A 23,013-nucleotide genomic window follows, 5' to 3' on the forward strand; every position below is an offset into this window, starting at 1 on the left:
TTGGATTGCAGATGATGCGTATGAAGGTGCTTGCCACTGTAATTTTCAGGAAATGACAGCTCACTTTCCTCATCTGCAAAATGGGCAGAGCGTGGGTACCGATTTGGCAGCATGGGGATCTCGTGGGCATCCTTGCATGTTGTCATGGTAACTGGTGCTCTAGCAAAGGCAGAGGACTTGGTGTTGGGCAGTGAGGGGTCTGGCTCAGCTGAGTTGGGCCCCGAGCCGTGGGGAAGGGGCTGCAGTCAGAGGGGGCATTTAGGCCCTCAGCGGAGCCCTGACACATCTTGGGGGGAAGCAAGTAGGGTTTGGGAGCCCCTGACTCACCCCTGACGGAGGGTGCACCATCCATCCCAGCTCAGCCGTCGCTGTGGTGGAGTCCATCAGGGTTTCTGTGGGAAGAGCCAAGAGTCATCGGCAGGCCCACCTACCAACTGCTGTCAATCACTCTGCAGCAGCCCTGAGATCCCTCCCTTTTGCATCCTTTTCCCTTCTGTTGCCCCAGTCAGCAGGCTGCATCTCCAAGACTGTCCTCCTTCTAGACTCCGCCTCTCCTAACCCCGCCTACTCTCACGTCCCAGCCAATCATTTGGTTCTACTAGGTTCCGCCCCTCTAGGTCCAACTGCAGCTCCTCCACCTACGATCAAGCCCCACCCTCCCAATCACCTCCAGCTAACCTAGGTACTGGCCTTTCCCTACTTTTCTGTAGAGTCAGGGTCCTAACCTGGGGTCTCCTTCATGGGTTTCAAAGGGTTCACTCCCACTCAAAATTTTACATCAGGGGCCAGTGTTGTGGCGCAGCAGGTTAAGCCGCTGCCTGCCATGCCACCATCACATATGAGCACTGGCTGGAGTCCTGCCTGCTCCACTTCTGATCCAGCTCCCTGCTAATGCATCTGGGACAGCAGCAGACGATGGCCCATGTGCTTGGGCCCCTGCCATCCATGTGGGAGACCAGGATGGAGTTCCTGGCTCCCGGCTTTGGCCTGGCCCAGCTCCAGCTGTTGCGCCCATTCCAGGAGATAGAAGATCTCCTTCTTTCTCTCTCTCTCTCTCTCTCTCTCTAATGCTTTCAAATAAATAAAATCAATATTTTGAAAAAAAATTTTAACATCACACTTTGTATATCTGTCCACTGTTTAGCTTGCATCAAATTCTAAAAACCTGGGACGTAGGTGAGCTTCGGCGCCAGCCACACCTCACCTGCCTGGCCCTCACAGCCTGTCAGGGCACCCTCCCTTCTCCCAGAACCTGGAGTCCTCCTGGTGTCCCCAACCCCGGGAGGCCTTCCCCAGGGCTCTGCCAACTCCATGCCCAGGAAGTGCTCAGGGTGTAGGACTGTGACTAGCAGGCACCAGCAGAGGGGTTAGGAGACTCAGGCCAGCCCTGGAACCAGCAGTCAGAGGGCACGAGCCACACAGAGCCCAAGAGAGCTCACGCCCACCCACCCAAGTTCGGCTCAGGCCCAGAGCTCCACATGGCCACAATGGCTAGGGCTGGGCCATGCTGAAGCCAGGAGCCAGGAACTCCCTCTGGGTCTCCCACGTGGATGGCGGGGGCCCAGGCACTTGGGCCATCATCTGCTGCTGTCCCAGACACATTAGCAGGGAGCTGGGTCAGAAGTAGAGCGGCCAAGAATCAACCCGGCACTCCAGTCTGGGACGTGGGAGTCCCAAGTGGCAGCTTAGCCCGCTGCACCACAATGGAGGCCCCTCAGAATAATTTGAGTTGAGTGGACTGAAACTGTCCCCTCAGCCATCTGGCCAGCTGACACTCGCAATGTGCCAAGCACTGTGCTGGGTGCCCTGGGACAGGAAGTGGGGAGCAGCATGACCCCCTGTGGAGCAGTTCACAGTCTGGCAGGGGAGATGAGGTGCGCACTGGGGACCTAGCAGGTCCCAGCAGGACGGGCACACCGCTCAGCCCAGCTAGCAGGTGAGAGACCTGCTCTCCACTCTGCTCCCAAGGCAGGCATCACCAATCAATCCTTGCACTCGTGGCCACCCAGGGTTTCTCATGGCAGAGTCCCTGGCCCATACAAATGCCCACCATCTGTGTTGCAGCCACCTGCCCCTGTCTAGAGACAGGGCAGCTGGGGCACAGGGAAGGAAAGAGATTCGCTAGAGATCACAGAGGAGTTGGTGGCGGGGCAGGTGTCCAGCCTCCTGCCCCATCCACTTCTGGGCATTTAGAACAATTAGTGTGATGGCCTGAGCAGGATAAACTAGTGCCAAGAGACTGGGGGCAGGGTGCCAGTGTCCAGGCCACTGAGAAGGTTCAAACGGGAGGTAACGAGGGCACGACCGGCGGGGCGGTGGGTGGGGGTGGAGCGTGGGGAGGGGAAGAAGCACTTGCCCAGCGATGACCTCAGCCAAACGGGAGAGCTGACAAGAGAGGATGCAGAAGTGTCCCTGAGACCGCCTGTGGCTTGTGTTTGTGGTCACTGGGTCTCTCGGCGCTGGGGCCGGCGTGGGGGGGGGAGGGGTGCCAGGGACGGTGGAGCCAGTGCCAAGGGCATCTTTTTGATGACAAATTGAAGCGAAGTTCTATTATGATGCTTTGGAGCTGCAAAAAAAGGGCCCCTTTTCACACTCGGAATGCTACAGATTTTTCTTCCTGGAGAGAACAAGGGCTGAACTTTTAACCTGTTTTCTCTCATCGGCCTCATCGGACTCGCCAAGCTGGGCTCTCGGCCGGGCCGGAGGAGCAGCTGCCGAGAGCGGTGTGGACCGAGGGAGAGGAGCGGGGTCGGGGCGGGGGGAGGCGAGCCCCACCCCTTGGCTGGACTCCTGGGTGACCCAGAGGACACACACTTGAGGGTTCTGTGTGGCCCAGGTGGGAGGGGCTGGGAACTGACCTCCTCGTTGTTCAGATGCAAACGTGGACCCAGAAGGGAACAGGGATCTGTCAGAAGTCGCGTGGGAAAGCGGGGGCTCAAACACTGGGCTCTTACCCAGGGGCTCCACCACGCCCCTCTCCTACCTGGCCCACGCTGGGCGGGAAGCCGGCCAGGGCAGGGGCTCGAAGGCCCGGATGACGCACGCTGCAGGCTCACAGCCAGTGAGGGTAAATGGGCAGGAGAGGCAGCGGAGGGCGGCGGCTCCCCTGCTCTCTTCTCCCCTGCCAGTCCCAGCCCTGGCGTGGGGAGTCTGGGCTGGGGCTGCTTCCCCCTCCCCTGGCCCTTTTCGGTCTGATTCTGCCCTGCCTCCCTCTACCTGTGCACATAAGGCGGGGAGCAGAGCACGCACACCGGGCCCGGAGGCCAGCCAGAGCTGCATTCTAACACAGGTTCATTCTTCCCCCGCCTGGCCGTGCACCCTTGGGCCGTCTCCTCAGCAGGAAATGGCCCAGATACCTCCCAGTGTGGAGGTGAGGACCCAGCGAGCCAGGCAGAGTTTAGCTTGGAGTCCAGCACCAAGGAAACCCCCCAGGAAGTGGCAGCTATTTTTAGATGGAGCGTGGCACCCCCCCGCCCCGGCTGACCCTGGCACCTGCACCCATGTGGCCCCTGATGTGAAGGCGGGGGCTCCGCCCGCTGGCTTTCCCACGCCCAGACCACGCTGGCCAGCATCTGAGAAACATCAGCCTCCCTCTCCCGACGGCTGCCGCCTCCAAGGAGCCCTTCCCAGCCCGACCCACGCTGCTTTCCTGGGATGCCTCGAGCTCCTCTTTGTTCTTCTCAAACCGAGTGCAACCGTCCGACTCAATTCCCTGGGGAATCTGGGGCAACCAGCTCTCGCCTCGGGAACCCAGGTGGGCCCAGCGCCCCCACCGGCACAACGGCTCAGACGCCTCCCCCGAAATCCCAAGACTCCACGGAGCGAGAGGACTCATTTCCACGGAGGCCCCAGTGAGGGCCAGAAACCTGCAAAATTCTCCCAACAACGCCAAGAGGTACCTGACACTGTCCTATGTCACCGGCCAGCAGGGGCTCAGGAACTTGCCCAGGGCCACTCGTGTCGTCTCTTCCCAGCTGTGCTCAGGCAGCCATGACTGTGTGGCACTCTCCCTCTCGAACCTTTGCCCCTCTACACCTGCTATGCCTGCCCCTCATGCTCCCCAGCTGTGACGTCTCAACTCAGGTCACCTCCTCTTGGAAGTCCTCCTGAACTCGGCACCCTACAGCTCTGCAGTCACGGGGGTTTTGAGATGGTCCAGCACCCATAGCTGGCCAGGGCAGTAACTGCCTGGCCTCCTCGGAGGCCCTGTGCGTCCCTGAAGGGGAGCTGCGTGGGGTCCTAGGGGCCTGGCGCAGAGTGGCGGGAACACGAGCCAGTGCCCTGCTCCGTCAGGGCCGCCGGCCTCGGGCCTGTCCCGTGGATGACACTGGATGACGTCAGCCAATCCTGCTACTTACTATTTTTCTTCCAACCGCCTCTTTTCTCTTAAGTACATTTTAAAGAGTTGGGGGGGGGGGAGTAATCATTATTATAAATGGAAAACCAATATCACTTTCCATAAAAAGAAGGGAAATAAACACAAGGCTCTTATAATTAAAAATGTTCGTCCGCAAACCGCCGAACACGCTTTGGGGGCCACGGGGCTCCATCAAGCTGCCTCCGCTGTGACAGTGCCAATCCCTCATTGCTGGGGAGCTGGCGTCCCTGTCCACAGGTAATTAATCACCATGCGGATGTGACAAGACACGCGGGGCTGTGCGCGGTGCGTTGTCAGCTATGGGAACGGGAGTGGATGGAGGAAGGGAAGGCCACGTTCAGGTATGGCTTCGTGGAGGAAGTGACACTTGTGGGCGGGGGGCGGGGGGAGCTGGCTCTGAGTGTGGCTGAGGGCACTGCCCAGGGGCTGACGCAGGGAGCCGAGGCCGTGCCCACCTGCCCACCTCCTGCTGCCACCGCTGCCATCTCCCTCTCCAGCCCACCCCACCCCATGGCCAGGTCCCCAGGGCCCCCAGAACCCCCCCCCCACAAGCCCAATGAAGAGATGAGCAAGGGGAGGCCACAGAGATTCTTGGCGCACAGGCCACAGCAGGAACGGGGAGCACGCTCCTCTCCTCGGGGTGGGAGAGGGCGCGGTCTGCCTGCGCCCGCACAGCCTCTCCCGCCCGGAGCCGGCGCACAAGCAAGCAAGCGAGAGGCCCCGGCTGCACGGGCTGCAGGGGCGGCCGGCCCTCCGGCGAGTGGGAACTGTAGTGTGCATTTCAGAAATATTTCAGCTCAAAGGGGAGACACACTGAAGTCGTTAGCATCGGGCCGCCAGGAGGGGGCCGGGGGGGCCTGCTCGCAGGCCGGCTAGACGTTGCCCCCGGCTCCCCGGGCCACCGCTGGGCAGCTCTGGCTGTCTGCACCACCATCGGTTAGATGAGAGCGCCAAAGGTGTGAAGAGGGGGCTTCCATTAAGCGCCTTCTGTGTGCCAAGCAGTGGCTGGGGCACTGGAAATGCCATCGTACGAGAAGTTGGGGGCGCATGGGCAGGGCTGGGATGTGAACCCACACCCGTGTCCTCATCTGTATCATTTCTAAGATGCCACACGGTGCCCTTAGAAAACAGGTGACACAGGACGAACAGATCACAGGGGCTAACGTGCCTGTGCGTTTTCTCGCCCCCATCTAGCCCTGCGCGAGGCCAGGAGGGGGAAAGGGGGACAGTAGCAGAGGGGCAGGGCAGAGACCGTGCAGGCCAGAACGTGGGCTCCAGCATTCTCAACCGTGTGACTGCCGGCGAGCCAATGCCCCTCTCAGAGCCTCAGCTTCCACATCCGTAAAATGGGTCTGTGTGAGGATAAAGTGACATCGCGTAGGTGAGTCGTCTTGTTCTGACGCCTGCCAGGGCCCTCGTCACCGCCGCGGCCCCAGCACTGACAAGGGGGCCGGGCTCATGGCAGATGCACCCAAGCTGCACACAGTGGCCGCCTGGGGCTTCTCACACCTGTGTCTGATCAGATCTTAACCGAGTTGAAGGCCTGCAGGAGACGACCCCAGCTCCTGTACCGTGCACTCCAGGCCCCTGCCCAATGGGCCGCCGGTGACCTCCCGGCCTCTCTCTGCCACCGCCTCAGCGTCCAGCCAGCCTGATCTCTGCTGCGGCAGGTGCTATGCTCCCTGGGGCACTGGAGACGTGGCCCTCCACGTTCCCCTGATCGCCGGCCCTGCCTGCTTCGGGAGCTCAGATTCCAGGCTCCTTGTCGCTGGCAGTCGCCCTGCCCAGGCTGCAGTTAGGCTCATCGGGTGAACGTCCACTCCACCCAGCGTGCGCTAAGCCCCGTGCTGGGCACTGGGGTCAGCAGGCCCTTCCCCCAGGAACTACCGGGCTAGTGCCCAGTGCACGGACGTGCTGCAGGACCCAGGACACAGCTGGTGCAGGCCAGGGAAACCCGGGCGAAGAAGGGGTCAGCTCTAAGCCGGGAGTTGGGAGCTTGCGGTGTCTCGGGGAGGGAGCCGGGCGGAATGAAATGTCAGGCGCGGGGCGGCTTGGGCCATGACGAAGCTGCGCACCGGCCTTGGCCGTGGGCTCCGGGCTGGGCAGCCTGCGTGGAAGGAGCACGGGAGGGGCGGGAATGGGGGTGGTCTCACAGGCTGGGACCTTGTCCACAGGCTGAGGGGAGCGATGGAGGATCCCTGACCAGGGTAGGGACGCCTCTGTCCTGAGAACTCTCGGCCCCACAGTAGCCCTGCTGGGGGCTCAGCCCGGGAGCCAGCTGGGTGGGGAGGTGGTTGAGTGGTCTTTGCCCCCAAACTGGCCAGCAGCCCCCAGCAGGCAGCAAATCGGCCTGGTGGGGGCCTGAGCAGGTGTCACTCTGGAGTCTTCCCAGCAGCCCCGGGCACCTCTAACCCAAGCCCGGTGGGAATCCCCAGCCCGGGGCATCAGACCACCCTTCCTTGGTCCAACTTAGATGTCCCAAGAGGAGAGAGTGTTCAAGGCCACTGCCAGGCTCCAGCGAGTGGCTTCCCCTTCCCTGAGGCCCCACCCCCTCACCTGTAAAATGAGGACAGACTCCTCCCCCTCTGACCTCACAGGCTGCTCTCAGGACCCCAGTAGGGGTTGGGTGCCAGGCGGGGCCACAAGAGGCCCGCAGGGAAAATCGCCAACACTCGGCAGGTGCTCCGCAGACACTGTCCATCTGGGAGCCCATGTGGCCAGTAAGGGGCTGGGCAAGATGTACCCACATGGGTTCTGTCCCAGAAGCCACCAGGCTGCACCACTCCACAAGAGGAAGGGGCCAAGCCTCTGCTTCCATCTCCCAGGGGCACGGGGGTGGGGGGACCAGGCCCTGAGCTACACACTCTGCAGTCTGTACGGCTGGCCCTGTGGACCCATTCCACAGATGAGGAGACTGAGTCCAGAGAGGCACAAAGACCTGTTCAAAGTCACACAGCTAGAAAGAAACCGGGCTGGGATTCAAACCCAGGTCAGCCTACAAGGCTTTGAGACCCCTGCTGACAAGATGCAGCTGGGAGCCTAAAAGGGCCTGGGGCTCAAGTGAGGGGCTGCGCCAGCCCCGGCAACCTTCCGAGGCGGGAACGGCCAGCGCACTGCTTCCGCAGCCCAGGCCCTGCTCGGGGCCCAGGCTGGACGACGGGGACCCTGCTGATGGGAAAGCCTTCTGCCCAGACACACGCTCCTGCCGGGCTCTGCGGCCCGCCCGGGGCGGCGTGTGTTTTCTCAGGCCCGGGCCCACCACGCCGCCCGCCGGCTCCTCCACCCTGTCCCCCGCCCGCCCGCCGCCGCTGGCCTGGGTACCCGCCAGCGCCGGCCCCGGCTGAAACCCAATCCTGCGGCCAGCGGGCTGCGCTAACAGCGGGCCGCATTGTGCAGCCGGGGCTGCGGGAGCGCTGGGATCCGCTGCCTGGGGACCCACTTAACCTCCGCAAAGGACAGGATGATGGATGGGGGTCCGGGCCGGGGTTGCTGGGGGCGGGGTGGTGGTAAATGAACACCAGGGCTTGCTGGGGGCGGGGGAGGAGGAGACACAGGGAGAGGGGGACACAGGAGGAGCTCCCTCAGTTCTCGGGACTCCTGGCCCTGGTCCCGTTTCACACGGAAGGAAACTGAGGCCCATAGAGGCCAGGCGACCTGACCAAGGGCACACAGCGAGTCAGAAACTGCAGCCAGGCCCGCCGCCCGCGAGCCGTCCCCGCGACACGCCAGGCTCTGCCCTGGAATCTCTACTTTTTGCGGCCCTTTTACGTAAGCGAACCCGCACACGCACACCCCTCGTGTCTGCGGATCGGCAGTACCAGTGTCCACAGGAGCCCGGCACCGTGCAGAGCTCTGTGCTACCTCATCCCACGAGGTCCCGCCGTGGCCCACGGACAGGGGACCCGTCACCAGGGCCGCGTTACAGATGAGACACGGGAAAGCTCAGGGAGTGAGTGGCCGATCAGGGCACGGCAGAGCCGGAGTGCAGGCGGTCACTGCTGGCACCTCCTGCACGTGGGTGCTAAGTGCCTTGCACCTCCCCTCTGCCCACCAGAGCCCCACTGTGCAGCCAGCACTGAGGCCTGGCCTGCTGGGGACACGCAAACACGTACATCCCTCAAGATGCGTCTCAAACGTCACCTCCTCTGGGAAGCCTTCCCTGATAAGCCCTGAAGCTGGGCTCCCAGGTCCTGTGTGTCTCCCACCGTCGTACTTGTCACCTCTCCCACGGCTTCCTTCACTTGACCCGTCAGACCCTCTCCTGGACTGTGTCGGCCATGAGCTTCTCTACCTCACCCCCCGCCCCCAACCCAGCTCTCCCCAGACATCCAATGCTCTTTCTCACTTACTCCGGCAGGCTGGGTGTTGGGGTTTCTCTCCAGGAACTATGGCACTGGCCTGGTACGTTGTACAGTCACCCTTGCTACTCGCTGGGGACTGGTTCCAGGACCTCCTGTGGACACCGCAACTGGAGGAATGCTGGAGCCCCTCCCACGGAGCACGTGCACAGAACCCACACCTCCCCCTGGAGGTTTGAGGTCACGGGCCATGATGCAGCGTGCCTAAGCCAATGCTGCTGGGCTGGCTGTGTAACTGCAAGCACTAGGCACTGGCATCGTGGTGCAGGGGTTAAACCACAGCCTGCGACACCAGCACCTCATACTGGAGCATGGGTTCGAATCCTGGCTTCTCTACTTCCGATCCAGTGCCCTGCTCACGTGCCTGAGAAGGCAGCAGAGGATGGCCCAAGTGCTTGGGTCCCTGCCACGAACGTGGGAGACCCAGAGGAAGTTCCTGGCTCCCGGCTCTAACCTGGCCCAATCCCAGCTATTGCAGCCATTTGGGGAGTGAACAAGTAGATGGAAGACCTCGCTTCCTCTCTCTGTCACTCTGCCTATCAGAGCAATACATCTCTAAGAAACAAAAAAAAGCAAGCGCTGGCTTTGTGCCAAGCCCCGCGCTGTCCCAGGCACCCTCACTTTGGGGGCTCACTGCGAGAGAAATCTTCGCTGGTCCCATTCAGCATCCATTCACCAGCCCCCCTGCCCCGCACCCCATCCGCCACACAGCCACGGGCCACACGACTGGGATCCTGCTTATGCAGCCCCTCCTCGCCGCTCCCTGCCTTCGCCTTCCCCACAGCGGGGACAAGGGAGCCTCGGGGGAGCCATGGCCAGCTGCCCGGCCCCGCGCAGCCCACGTGGGAGCGGGCGGCAGGTTCTCTTCGCACCTCTCGGCTCGGTCGCCTGCCTTGAACCATCCTCCGCAGGCAGGCTGATCCGTCTGAGTCACCTCAAATCCTTCTGCGTGTGAGTGGAGTGTGAATTACAAATCAATACGGCGCGGCCGCTGTGGGTGCAGGGGGCTCCGTCAGCTCCGAGGCGATTAGCAGGCCTGCTGCGCCTGCTTCCATTTGCCTAATTGGCCCCGGTTTCCCCCAGCGCAAGACAATTAACTCAAATTCTAGAACCCGGACCACCCCTCGGCTTCTGGGCAGGGTGGCGGGCATTGGGCCACGTGGATTGCTGCTGGCCCACCCGCCCCCCGGGGCTCCCCATCATCCAGGCCGACCTGACATCTGCCCACCCACACAGCTATCCGCCTATCCGTCCATCTGTCCATCTCCCCACCCAGCCGTGCACTGACCCAACACATCCCACCCCTTCGCCCACTCGTATCCACACTGCCATTGAAACTCTCCATCCAGCAGCATGTATGAATGGATGCTTCCTGCCCCCATCCTCTCACGGCCTCCATTCATCCGTCACCCACCACCCATTTACCCATTCATCTGTACGGCCAGCACCCGCCTCCGGCGTTTGTCCGTCCGTCCATCCATCTTTCCAGCACACCAACCTCCCTCCCCCGCCCCATCTGCCCACACACTTGCCCATCCCCCCTCTGACCTCCCTCACTTTCGTCTCTATTACACCTGCTACCCACCCCTCCCATCCAGGCAGCCTGCATATGTCCAACACCTACTGTGTGTCGGGTTCATGCTAAATACTAGAAAATAAAAGACACTGTGGCTGATCAAGAAACTTAATGATTTGCAGCAAACGCTAAACCATCCATGGCTCCCACGCCCAACTCCTGAGGACTCTCCAAGCTTCAGGGTCTACCCTTGGACTTGGCCCTGCTCAGACTGCCTGCCCCAGGTTCCCAGGTCCCGTCCTGCTGCCTCTGAACCTGGTTTCTGTTCCCCAGGAGCCCCCCAGGGCCCAGAGACCTGTCTTCCACATCACATTAGGCACGGATGGGGCCGGGGCCGGGACCACCCCACAGAGGGGCCGTGGAGAACTTGACCCCCGAGCCTGCCCCATCCCCTGTTCCACAGCCTGTAAGGGGGACTCTGGCAGAAGAGGGACCTAACCAGGGGTCAGAGGTAACCCAGAGGAGTGACACCTGGCCTGGACTCCAAACACTGAGAAGGGAGCAGAGGAGGAAGTGGGGGGCGGTGCTCCCGGCAGGGGAAGAGTGGACATCTTGGAGCGCGGATGCCAGGCCTGAGGAGAGCAGAGACCCCCGGAGGGGCTGGTCTCACGCCTCTTTGAGACTGATGGAGGTGGCGCAGCCCCGGGAGCAGGGCGGTACGGAGGGCTGCCCCCAGCCGCGGCTGGTCCCATCCCAAGTCTGAGGGCCCCAGAGCGCTGGCTGTTTCTGAGTGGCTGCATCCGTCCCCAGGCAGCCCCCCCCCAGGACTCCATCTCTGCTCGGTGTACTTCCAAGGCCTCGCTTTCCCCCACCGGGCAGCTCAGCGGCTGAGCAGGCACGGCTGGGACCTACAAGGGAGCTTTCTGGGGGCGGGGGCTTCCTGGGGGCACCGCTCAGCAGTTGCCCCATCCTGGCTTCCCCATCAATTCCTGCTCATTTCCTACCCACCCGACACCCTGAGAGGCTACGCCAGGCCAAGAGCTGGGCCGGGGAGCTTCCAGCGTGAGCTGGTGGGGGCCGGTGACATGGCCAGGCGTGGGGTGGGGTCAGCAAGGGTGGGCGTCCAGATCAGAGAGTGGCAGGAGGGGAACCGGGAGCAGGCATGGTCTGACTCAGAAGGAGAAGCCGATGCCCGGGGGTGGGAAGTGGGCAGGATGCAGTCCCCTGAGAGGTGCCCCACCCCCCGCAGCTGCGGGTCCCCTGGCCTCTGTGCCGTGTCAGGATCAGAGCTGGCTTCCGGTGGCGGAGGCGATGCCACACCCAACTGGAGAGGGTCCCCTCCCTCACCTGGGTGCCATCGCAGGCCTCAGGCTGGCAGGCCCCGGGCTCTGGGCCCCACGGCACCACCCTCCACCCCAGTCTGCTCACTCCCTGAGCCCCACTTTCTCTCCCCCTGCTGAGCCTTGGCCCTGGGTCCTGCCCCTGCCTGAGAAATGGGGGCTCCGCCAGGGCGAGGGCCTTGGAGAGGCGGGCGGGAGGAGGTTCTCGACTTGGCTGGGCTCTTTTTACCTCCTTGGAGCTGCCCGGGGAGTCCACATCTCCACCTGGAAGTTTCTGTTTACCTTGAAGACTCAGCTCAGACATGTCCTCCTCCAGGAAGCCTTCCCTGACCACCCACTCCTCCCCAGCTTGAGTCTGCCGCCCCTTCTGGGGGCTCCAGTTCCCGCTCTGGAATGACTGTCACGCGCTTCCCTCGCTTGTGCTTGCTTGGGGTCCACAACACTGGGCTGCCAAGCGGAATGTGAAGGCAGCTGGTGGCCAGGGCGACCAAGGGACAGGAGAGGCCGTGTAAGATGACAAGCAGGTGGCCTTGGGCTAAGCCACAAGCAGGCCCGGCCCTGCGTCCCCTCAAAGCAAACCCGACAGCCACCCTACCAAACTGCTGGCCGTGCCACTCAGCTGGAGGCCACAGGCCCACGGGCCACAGCCAGGCCCAGCTCCCTACCCCAGGTGGCCCCCGGCTCCCCGGCCCCACACTGGGGCGCCTCCTCACCGGGAATGCAGTACCGGGGGCGGCGGCAGCCCGGGCGCCCCTCGGACTCACCAGCGCTGGGAGCCGGGCCGGGAATTTCTGCTCTAATTGGGAAATTGGATCTGGAACCTCAAGCATCCGGCCACACTGGCGGGCAGCCCGCGGGGGACGGGCGCTTCACTTGTGGGTTTCGGGTGTGCGGTGGGTGGGCCCCTCAGGCCCACAGGGCTCCCGAGCCCCTGCCTGTGGCCTCCCCTCCCCCATCCACACAGCCTCAGTGACTTCACCCAGGAAATGGGGGCAGTGAACCATACCTTACTCACAGGTGTGGATGCATAGCTCTTAGCCCCAGGCCCCGCAAGCGAGCCTCACCGGAGGGAAGCCAGAACCACTTAGCATCAGCGCTGCTTCTGCCCAGGTTGCCGGGCCAGGGCAGCTCCCAGGGAAACCAGCAGGGAGGGGGAGGGGAGGCAGGGGAGCTGCATTGGAATGGGGTACCAATCCTAATCCGAAAGCCCTGCACTGAGGACCTAGGGGTGCAACTGTGAACACTTACTTACTGTGTACCAGGCCACCGTGACTTGCCTGGGGTCCCCAGGGAGCTGGTGGCAGTGCTGGGATTTGGAGCCATCTGGGGTTTCCTCCCCGCTGCCTCCCATGAACGCTCAGGGAGTCCCCGTGCCGGGCCTGGCGGGGAGCGCTCACTCGGCCTCATTTCACGTTGCAATTATCTGTCCCATTCCCCGCTGGCTGCAGCCAGGCTCCCCGGGGAGGCGGGAAGACCCTTTCGGAGAACGCCCGGAATAGGGAGTTCCCAGGGACGCCTCCCTGCGCCTCGGAGCGAGCGGGGAGGGGCCGCGTGCACCTGTGAAGGCCCTCCTCCTGCACCTGGCCTCTGTCCCCTGCGTCCCTGCCCTGGGGAGCCGGTCAGGATTGAGGGGTGGCGCCTTCTGGGGGTGCAGAGGCTGTGAGGGGGCAGGCTGGGGTTGAGGGGTTGCTAGGGTGCTGCAGGAAGGTAGTGCCCTGTGGAGGGTGGTGGTGGGGGGGGCAGGCAACCTGGAGATGGCAAACTCAGCAACACCGACTAGAGGTCGGGTCCTTGAAAGCCTGTGGACAGGCAGAGAGCTCCCTGGGATGAGAGGGGCCTTGAGCTCCTGGTATGTGACGCCCCCGGCGTGGGCTCAGAGGTTTCAGGGCTCAGGTGCCTCCTGAGGCCTGGCCCAAGGTCGTGTTCTGACCACACAGTGTGGGGGCCACTATGTCCCCCTCTCCCCACCCCCACCTGGATACACACCCCCACCGCCATGGAGGCCTCAACAGCCCTCCCCACCCCCAACCTGCCCGTCTTCCCATTCCCACTGCCTCCCTCGCTGAGCACCCTGGGCCTCTGCCCGGCCACAGCCCCGCGCCTGCCACTGGCACTCTGGGCAGGAGGGCGGGGCCGAGAGTGGAAGCCAGGGGCTTTGTCCCGCACACAGGGGTCGCTCTGCAGCCCCTGCCGCCCCTTTCTGGCCTGTGGGAAGCGGACATGTGAGCACCTGCCTTGCAGGTAGCTCGGACAGCGATGACGTCATACACACGCCCAGCCCCTGGCTGCAGTGAGTGCTTAGAAATGACTGCCCGGCCGTCTTGTAGCCCCCACTTGTGTTACTGTCACCATCAGCCGGCCCCTCTGGTCAGCACTGAGGCTGACACTGAGGATGACAGAATTATGTTGTCATCCCCCCGCCCCAAAGCTGTCCAAGTCCTAATCTCTCGGACCAGCGATAGCAAAGGGACTTTGCAGGTGATTCTGACTCGAGATATGCGAAGGTGCCGACACAGGGAGACCACCCTGGGCCACCACATGGCCTCATGGGAGGGAGGTGGGAGGGCCAGAGTCCCGGATGTGAGGACAGAAGCAGAGGTGGGGCGGAGCGCCGTGAGGATGGAGGAAGGGGCCATGGCCACAGGAACGCTGGTGGCCTTCGGGAGCTGGGAAACGGATTCTCCCTGGGGAGCTCCCGGGGCGGTGGGGCCCCAGAGACACCCGCTCAGCCCCGGGAAACCCACCCACTCCAGACTTGGAGCTCCGGGATGGGCGGCCGCTGGAGACCCACACGGCCTCAAGGGGGAAAGTGGTGTCTGTACACCTGCTGCTGCCCCAACGCATGGCCCCAGGCCGTCTGCCGAGAGAGGGCAGGGTGCGGGCGCCGGCCTCTGGTGTTCTATCTGCTGTGCCCATCCAGGCCAGGCCAGTCACTTGGGCCCAGCAACACAGGGCTACTGTGGATTAAGCATTCATTACATGCCAAGCCCTGCCCAAGATCTCATCCCCGCAAAGTCCGGTGCGGCAGAAACTAGAGTCAGTCCCATTCTACAGATGAAGAAACAGAGGCCCAGAGAAATGATGTGACCTGCTCAAGGCTGTCCAGCAGCATGGGGCCCGGCTTCCCCCCTGCACAGGCCCAGGCCGCGCCCACCTGTGTGGATCTGGGGTGCTCCCTGGACCCCGAGGCAGGAATCACGTCAGCCTCCCTGAGTGTGGGCGCTGCAGCTGGTCCCAGGCGCAGGAGGAAGAGAGACCATGTGGGAGGCAGGGTGCCAGCACCCCGGCCAGACGCCCCCACGCACAGCTTCCCCCGGCCCTGAGAGGGCCACGGCGAGGCCCTGCCCTGGCCAGGCCCAGAGCAAACAGCTGGCTGAGGTCCTGTGCCGCGGGGGCCTCCCAAACCCTCCTCCTTCCCAGCCTGGCCGTCGGGGTTCGGGAGGAGCCAGGGCTTCCCGGGTGCACGGCTGGGACAGGGCGCTCCTGTAGCGCGCCCGGCCTCCGTCACGTCCTCATGGAGCAGACGGGACGCAGGCCCAGGGAGGCTGTCTTCCTCCCAGCCACGGGTGTCCCGGCGGCACCCTCAGGAGGCTCCAGCTGTGGCTCTGGGGATGGGGGGTGGCACCCAGGGACACACAGCTCGGAGCCTGTCTCCCGTCGCAGTGGGACCCCAAGAGCCGGGAGCTGGGACTGGGGGTCCCTGGTGGCCCTCGGTGCTCTGAGGACGCCGCCTGCACCCTGGTGTCTCCCCTGCGTCCCCAGGTGACGTTCGCCTCAGATGACTCCGGGCGGCAGCAGCGCCGGTGCCAGGCTAGGGAGGGGGAGGCGGGCAGGGCGGCGCTGCCACAGCAGGCCTCGGAGCCCGCTCGGAATCCCAATTGAGCTATTTTTAATGCGCTTCAATTTTCATTTTCTTTTATTGGAAAACACAGATGGGGACTTGCTGCCCCCTCACACTCACTGAGCAAGGCGCCGACAGGGAGCGAAAACCACAGCAGGCACGCACACGCCCCCTCCCGCGGCTGGGACCCTGCAGCTGCCCCGGGGCCTCAGTGTCCCCATCTGTAGAGTGGGCTTTGCCAGGGCAGCCCGGAAAGCCCCGGCCAGCCTTCCCTGCCAGGGTCTGAGCCAGAGAAGGGGCGGGGGCTCCCACAGGGCCCCGGCAGGGAAGTGGGGGCAATGAGCTCACTCAACACTGGCAGCCACGCATGGGGCTTTTACGATCCCCAGGTTACAGAGTAGCAACTGAGGCTCAGGAGATAGGCGGACACAAGGCCGGGTCTCTAGCTCGCCCCTCTCCGCGCCACTCCCTTCCACACGCACTCCTGCTTGTGTTTTCCATGGCAAATGCAGTACATGCCCATTAAAGACAACTCGGGGAACAGGTTAGAGTCAGATGGAAACTCAGGGCACAAGCCCCCCCACCCTCGCTCCCGCCACGGCCCAGCGTCCTGCCCGTGCCTCCACGCCCCGTGCTCCGTTCCCCACGATCGGCCGGCTTTCGGCAGCGCCAGGTGCTGGCACGAGGTGGCAGCCGCCCGAGCGTCAGCTCAGACCCGAGCACTTTCTGCACGTCCCAGTCCCGGCCTTCCCTCCGCCCCACAGGGCCAGGTTGGCGGCTGGGGGTCTGTGTTCTGCACAAGCCCCCGCCCCGCCCCCAGTCTGGGCGGCAGCTCCCTCGCCGGCCTGTACCGCGGATGTATCTGGCATCCTGGCCCGAGATGGAGCTGCCTCCCCGGGGCTGCCGTTGTCCTGGGTCACGGCAGATGGCGCCGAGGCCCCGGGGCACAAGAGGGGAAGGGGGGCTGCAGCACTGGGCAGCGTCACGGAGGCCTTCCTTCCTTGGGCGCGCTCGGCTGCCCGGCTGCCCCGACTCATCTCCCCTGGCACAGGCCTGCTCTCCCGTGGCCAGGCGGCACGAGGCAGAGTCTCAGGGACCCTGGCTCTGGGACAGAGGGAACAGAGGCCCGGCTGGGTCAGGAGGAACTTTTAGAAGCAAAACCACAAAGGTCCGGCTGGAGACCCTGCCTCCCCAGAGCCGTCCGCGTCCCCAGAGCTCCAGTGCTAGGCCTGGGATTGACCCCAGCCCCTGTACCTGTCACAGTTCTGCCAGCGGCCAGGGCCTGCCTAAAAGGGCATCCCCTGGGCTCCCCCAGGCCCCTGTCTGTGCCCTCCCACCCCAGCCTCCCAGAACTGTGCCTGGGTGAGAGGATGCCTTCTGAATCAGCCGAACATGACCTTCTCTAAGCCTCAATTTTCTCAGCTGTAAAATGGGGGAACTTCGTTGCCTGTCCAAGCTGCCTGGCGCTGTGGGTGGGTGGGCAGAGAGTATCCCCCCTGCCGGGATGCTGGGCAGGGTCCTGGCTTCTCCTCACCCTCCCGCCACTCCCAGACCTACAGGTGCCCTGCACCCAAAGCCTGGCCCGGAGCCCACTGGCTGCAGGAGCTGCTGCTGCCACTAATTGTCCCTTGTGAGAATGGCACCACCTCCCAAGTGTGTCCCCGCGCACAGTGGGGCGAGGGGACAGGAACAGGGCTCAGGGCCGCCTGGACACGAGGCGAAGCGGCAAAGCCACTGCTGGGGACTTAGCCCCAGGCTGGGCTTCCTTGGAGTTGGACAGCGACCGAGTGGGGTCCCGGACTCCCCCGCGTGCACAGCACCCTCCCGTGGCTGCCTCGGACTTTCCCCACGACAGCTCTGTGGACTACATGGTCTCACGTCTTCACCGCGCTCTGCAGGCCTCGCACTGAGCCCGGCAGACACCAAAGGCAGGCGGCCCACAGCTAGCGCAGGGAGAAGAAGCAGCCACCACAGCCGAGAGGTGCACATAAGGCGCACGCAAGGGGCCCCAAGGAAACGGGCAGGCCCCATGTTCCCACTGTGCCCATTTCACAGGTGACGTAGCGGGTGCAGTGAGGCCTAGGGCTGTGCTGGCCTCCACGTCTAGTGTTCTTTCAGGATGCTTTGTGCAAAGTGAGGAAATAAGTCAGTAAAATAGCTGGGGATAAAAAGGTTCAAAGCAGAAGAAATAGGGGCTGGCGCTGTGGTGTAGTGGGTTAAACCTCCACCTGCAGTGCTGGCATCCCATATAGGCACTGGTTCGAGTCCCGGCTGCTCCACTTCTGATCCAGCTCCCTGCTCACGTGCCTGGGAAAGAGCAGGAGATGGCCCAAGTGCTTGGACTCATCCATACATCCCTCTATCCAACCGTCTGTCAATCCATGCATCAGCTCACCTGTTCCCCCCACCTTCCTTCCCTCCTCCTGTCTGTCCATCCATCCCTCCATCCATCGGTGTCTCCATCCGTCTGGCCATCCCTCTAGCTGAGCCCCCATGGGTACCAGGCTCTGTTCTGGGGGTGAGGTTATGAGCTCCAACCTCATGGACTATAAAAGCTTAACAATGGGCCAGCTTGTCCCCCACCCCACCTTGTCACAGAGGACTCTGAGGCTCAGGGAGGAAAGGCCATCAGGGACCATGGCACTGGGCCTTGTGTCCCAGGTCCTGAGGCCCCGGGTGGCAGCCAGGATTCCGCCCTACGGAGGGCCCGGCTCAACTTGCTGCTGGCTCCAGATTCCAGCTCCTCGCCAGTGTAGACCCCAGGGGAGCGGTGATGGCTCCAGTAACTGGGTTCCTACTACCCACAGAAGAGGCCTGGCTTCAGCCTGGCCCAGCCCCAGCTGTTGTAAGGCTGGGGAGTGAACCAGCAGGTGGGAGCCCTCTCTCTCTCTCTCTCTCTCTCTCTCTCTCTCTCTCTCTCTCTCTGTCTCTCTTCTGCCCCAGCTTCAGATTCAATGCTCCAGCCTGGCCCAGGGCAGCAGGTGTCCAGTTTGTGGATGACCTAGGAGCCCTGCATGGGGTGGACCCTGACCCTGACCCCAGGACGCCTGGTGCCACACTGGTGTGGCCAGCTGCCCAGGAGGCCCCTCCCTGGAGGAACGCCTGCGTTAGGCCGCTCCACACCCTCCTTGCCAGTGCTCTGCCTCTGTCCCAAGCTTGTGGCCCTGGACGCTTGGCAGGGGGCTTTTAAGCTCTCAGAGCCAGCACCCTACTTTGGGGGACCCCCATATGTGAAAAAGAGAAGAGGAACTAGCTTATAGCTGGTGAGCACAGCCGACTGTTTGCACCGTCACACAGGAGAGAAAACTAAGGCGACGACACGTGCTCGGAGTCCCTCTGCTGCAAACAGATGGACAAGGATTCGGATGCACCCTGCCTGGCTGAAGAACGTGCCCTTAGCTTCCCTTCCAGAAAGTCCTTTGACAGTCCTCTGTCAGAGGGGACTTAGCACCCTTCAATGGTCACCACCTCCGGGGAGCCCTTCCTGACCACCCCAACCCACCTCAACTCCCTGGAGTTACTGCGTGAGCTCCTCCATGTGAGTGGGTGGGTGGGGGCTCCCCACTGAGGCTGGGGGCCTCCCAGGGAGCAAGGCTTCTTACTGAGAATGACCTCAGCATCCAAACAGACCCCAGCCCAGAGCACACTCAGGCCCACGTGACAGCAGCCGAGACCCCACCCCAGAGCGTGGGGAAGGCCTGCCCTTCTCCGTCTCCCACATCCCTGCCACTACCCTGGGTTTTAACCGAGGGTTTTAAGCGCACAGAAGTCTATGCTTATGAGCAGACATCACAACAGCACAGGAGGGGCCGGCGCTGCGGCGTGGCAGGTTAAACCTCTGCCTGCAGTGCCGGCATCCTGTATGGGCGCCAGTTCGAGTCTTGGCTGCACCACTTCCAGTCCAATTCCATGCTGATGGCCTGGGAAAGCAGCAGCAGATGACCCAAGTGCTTAAGGCCCTGCACCCACGTGGGAGACCAGGAAGAAGCTCCTGGCTTTGGATGAGCCCGGCTCCAGCCATTGCGGCCATGTAGGGAGTGAACCAGAAGACAGAGACCTCTCTTCCCTTTCTCTCCCTCTCTCTCTCTCTCTCTCTCTCCCTCTCTCTCTCTCTCTGCCTCTCAAAGACACAGAGGATGGCGTAAGAAGTCAGGGCTCTTCCCCGAGGCAGTCACGGTGGGGATCGCCGAGTCGCGCTCCTGGGCACACTAGCTGCTTACAGGGGCGCAAGTGCAGGGAGCTGAGGGTCCCCGGTGGACTCGCACTCAGCACGTGGCTTCTCGCCTGCTTTCAAACCAGGCATAGAAGATTCCAGCACATTCTTCCCACAGCCTCCTCACCTCTGAGCTTCCGGGACATGGCCCCTGTGTGCGTAGCCCCCTCCCAGGGAGCCCATCGGGGACACTGGGGCAGCAGGTGCTGTGTCCCAAGGCCGGCCCGGGGCAGGCTCTGAGGAATGAGGAGCGGAGTGACAGGGGCTGGCAGGGCCCCAAGGAGGAGACGGGTCAGCACGCGTCCCGGCTCTCCCCTCAGACCCGGCCCTGGACACCCCGGCTCCCCCGCCACCCGGCTGCTTCCCCCACACCTCATAAATCTGCAGGCAGCCAGGCCCACTCAGCCCAGCCAGCTGCCCTCGGAGCCGCCCAGATAAAGCTGCCCGTGGGCAGGGGGAGGCCCGGGGCGCTGGGCCCACCGAGCCCCTCCGACCCTGGGCCCTGGCTGACTGGGCCTGGCGCGGCGTCCTGGGGGTCAGTCTCCAGCCGCATCTCCCAGGGGACCTGCGCGGGCCAGCCGCCCAGCCGGGCTTCCTGCCGCCCGTTCGTGGGGAAACCGCAGCGGCGCACACCGTCCCCAACACCCCTTTTATCACGTCCCTCCCTGCTGCCGGCCGCTCCCCAGGGCCGGGGGAGAAAGTGAACGTCTTTTCCCGGAATTCCTGAGCGCGCCCACCCTCCCCGTCCCCCAAGATTCGGCTCCATTCGCTGCACATCCCCACGTCCCACCCTGTCCCCGAGTCAGGCTGTGCTTTCGGCCAAGGAACCACCTCCTAGAATCACGGTGGGGATGGCGGCGGGTGAGCTGTGCACACTGCAGTCCCAGTGCTTGGCCCATGAAAGAAAGGTCAGCTCCCTTCCTCTTTTCCTAACAATCATGTAAGCATTAATAACCCCAGCACACAGTTGGAAACATTTGTGTGTGTCGACTTAATCTTTGAAACACCCCTTTGAGATCTGTGCTGTATTATCCCCATTTTCCAGATGAAGGAACTGAGGCCCAGGGCAGCGAACAGAACCCAGAGATCCTCCCCAGGAGTGAGCTGGTCCCCGCCCTGCCCTGTGTCATTCCTCTCCTGGCAAGAATCCGGGTCCCCCTGGGGGCACTGGGTCTGGTGGGGGAGGCGGGAGGAGGCAGCCGGGTGGGGAGGCTGGGGCTCCCTTTCATCAGACCACAGCATGGCTGAGCGTGGCCCCTGCCCATCTGATGGGGGTACCCCCTGTCCTGCACCCATCCGCTCCTGGTTGAAACACCCAGGACAGGGGACGGAGGCCGAGGGCCTTGCCCGAGCAGTGAGAGTTCTGTCCCTTTCCCTGCCCTGCACCCCTGCATCCCGCGGGAGGAAGGCTCCGGCTGGGGCTTCCACGGCCCCAACCACGCTGGGCTCGCTGAACACGGGGCCTTGGCGGCCCTGCACCCGGGGCCCCTTCACCTGAGCGCCTCTCTCTGCCTCCCTGGGACTTCCAGCTGCCCACCGCGGGCCTGGAGGAGCCTGTCCTGCCCACAACGTGCAGGGGAGGGCAGCTGGCGACTCGGAAGTCCAGGCCCCTGTCGCCTCCAGTGGCACTCAGCTCAGCGGCACGACACACCCCGCACTGCCTGCCTGTTCCCCGGCCCCCTCAACCCATGTCTCAGGCTCCCCACATTCCTACGGGAGCCCAGCAGAGAGGGAGAGGGAGCCCCGGGCTCCAGGAGACAGACGGGGAGCCGTTTCTAGAACCCCGCTCGAGATGCCAGCAATAGCGACGGACAACGGGGAGGCACAGGACAAAGAGGCAGCGGTGCCCGACAAGCCCCGGTCCGGCGTGGGACCCTCCCGGTCCCTGCAGTTGGAGGAGCTTCCTGGCTGGCGCGGCTCTCCCAGCGCGGCCACCGCGGGACGGTATCTCTGGGATGGCCCCTGCACGTGGAGCACTCGGGGACAGGAGTCTAATACCAGCTCTAATCGGAGGGTCACAGGCCGGCGCGGGGGTGAAGCCAGGACCGGTGGGGTGGGGCTGTGGGCGCTCCCCACCCCTCGGCCTCATCCCCCTGGCCCCAGCACCCTCCGGGCTCCAGGGGGAGGTTTCGGGAAGGCCCCTTCCACACATCTGGAGCTCGTTAGACGGCGAAGCTGGAGAGGCCGGGATATAAATGGGTCCAGCAAGGGTTTAGATAAATACGGGGATGATAGATCCGTGGCGGGTTATTGAGGGGAAGAGAAAGGATGTTCAAGGAAGAGCCTTAACCTTGTCAAGCTCGCCGACAAACTGTCCCCAGGGGGCCCGCTACTCAGCAGCCTCATCTCCTGCCACCCCCCCCCCCACCGCCCCCGTAGCCCGCGAACAGCCAGAGCCGCCCAGCTCGGCCCTCCCCCGCCTCCCAGGTTGGGGGTGGACCCACAGGGCGTGACACTGACTTTCATTCACACTGGACAAAGCCACTGGACTGGGCCCGTGAGACACGACTCCATGACAACCAGAAGCGTGGTCACACATCGCGTGGCGTGTCCACCGAGAGCCGGGCCATGTGGAGTGTCTCCCATGCGTCGGCTCATTCAACCCGCACAACCGCCCGGTGAGGCAGCCCATCTTACAGGTGAGGAGCCTGAGGCTTGGAGAGGGGAAGTGACTGCCAAGCAAGGGTCGCACAGCCAGGAAGGAGGGGGACAGGGGTGCGGAGCTCGTGGGGCCTCAGCCAGCAGCAGGTGGAAGAAAGAAATGGCAAACAAACCCCAGCTGGGACTCCGGCCCTGGCCAGCCCCTTCCGAGGCTCCTGCTGGGCCCCGGGTGAGTCCCGTCCACAGGACTGTTCCGTCCGCCATGACAGCTGTGTTTCAGGGAGCACTCACCACGGGCCTGTCTCACCATGCCCGTGTGGTCAGTTTCACTGGACAGGCGAGGAAACTGAGGCACACAGCCACACAACCGCACGGAGCTTGCCCGAAGCCAGCATGCCAGGGCAGTGCCGGCCTTTGGGAAGCCAGCCCTTGGTTTGCTCACCTCTGTGCTGGGCTCCATGACGCGTTCGTTCTCTACTTCCCAGGACCCTTGCACACCAGAATCCTGGCGGCCCCTAGGACAAATGGGGGCCCCCGTGGCAAGCTCCCCGCGGAGTGGGATAGCCGCCTGTCTCGTCTGTGCCACACAGCCGCCCCGCCAATGATCTTGGATCTGTGTCCCCGAGTTTTAGAGGGTGGGTGAGGGGGGAAGCCAGCAAAATCTGAAGGCGGCACCTGGTGGGGACCGGCAGAGCCAGGACTCGAACCCAGGCGAGCCTGTGGCTCCCAAGACAGAGGCCAAGGAAGTTTCTGGAAAGGTACGACC

General features: G+C 63.5%; 1 protein-coding gene across 5 annotated transcripts in view; it reads right to left on the reverse strand.

Moving 5' to 3' along the window:
• EPHB2 (EPH receptor B2) overlaps positions 1-23,013 on the reverse strand; it is a 177,248-nt gene that overhangs the window by 120,369 nt on the left and 33,866 nt on the right. For all 5 annotated transcript variants that reach the window (XM_051857961.3, XM_051857960.3, XM_051857957.3 and 2 more), the window contains exon 2: positions 328-392. In XM_051857961.3, coding sequence (XP_051713921.1) covers positions 328-392 — 65 coding nt within the window. The remainder of the gene's footprint in view (positions 1-327; positions 393-23,013) is intronic.

Source organism: Oryctolagus cuniculus, chromosome 7, assembly GCF_051225735.1.
Source record: "Oryctolagus cuniculus isolate XC-2025 breed Fujian yellow rabbit chromosome 7, ASM5122573v1, whole genome shotgun sequence".
Taxonomy (NCBI): domain Eukaryota; kingdom Metazoa; phylum Chordata; class Mammalia; order Lagomorpha; family Leporidae; genus Oryctolagus; species Oryctolagus cuniculus.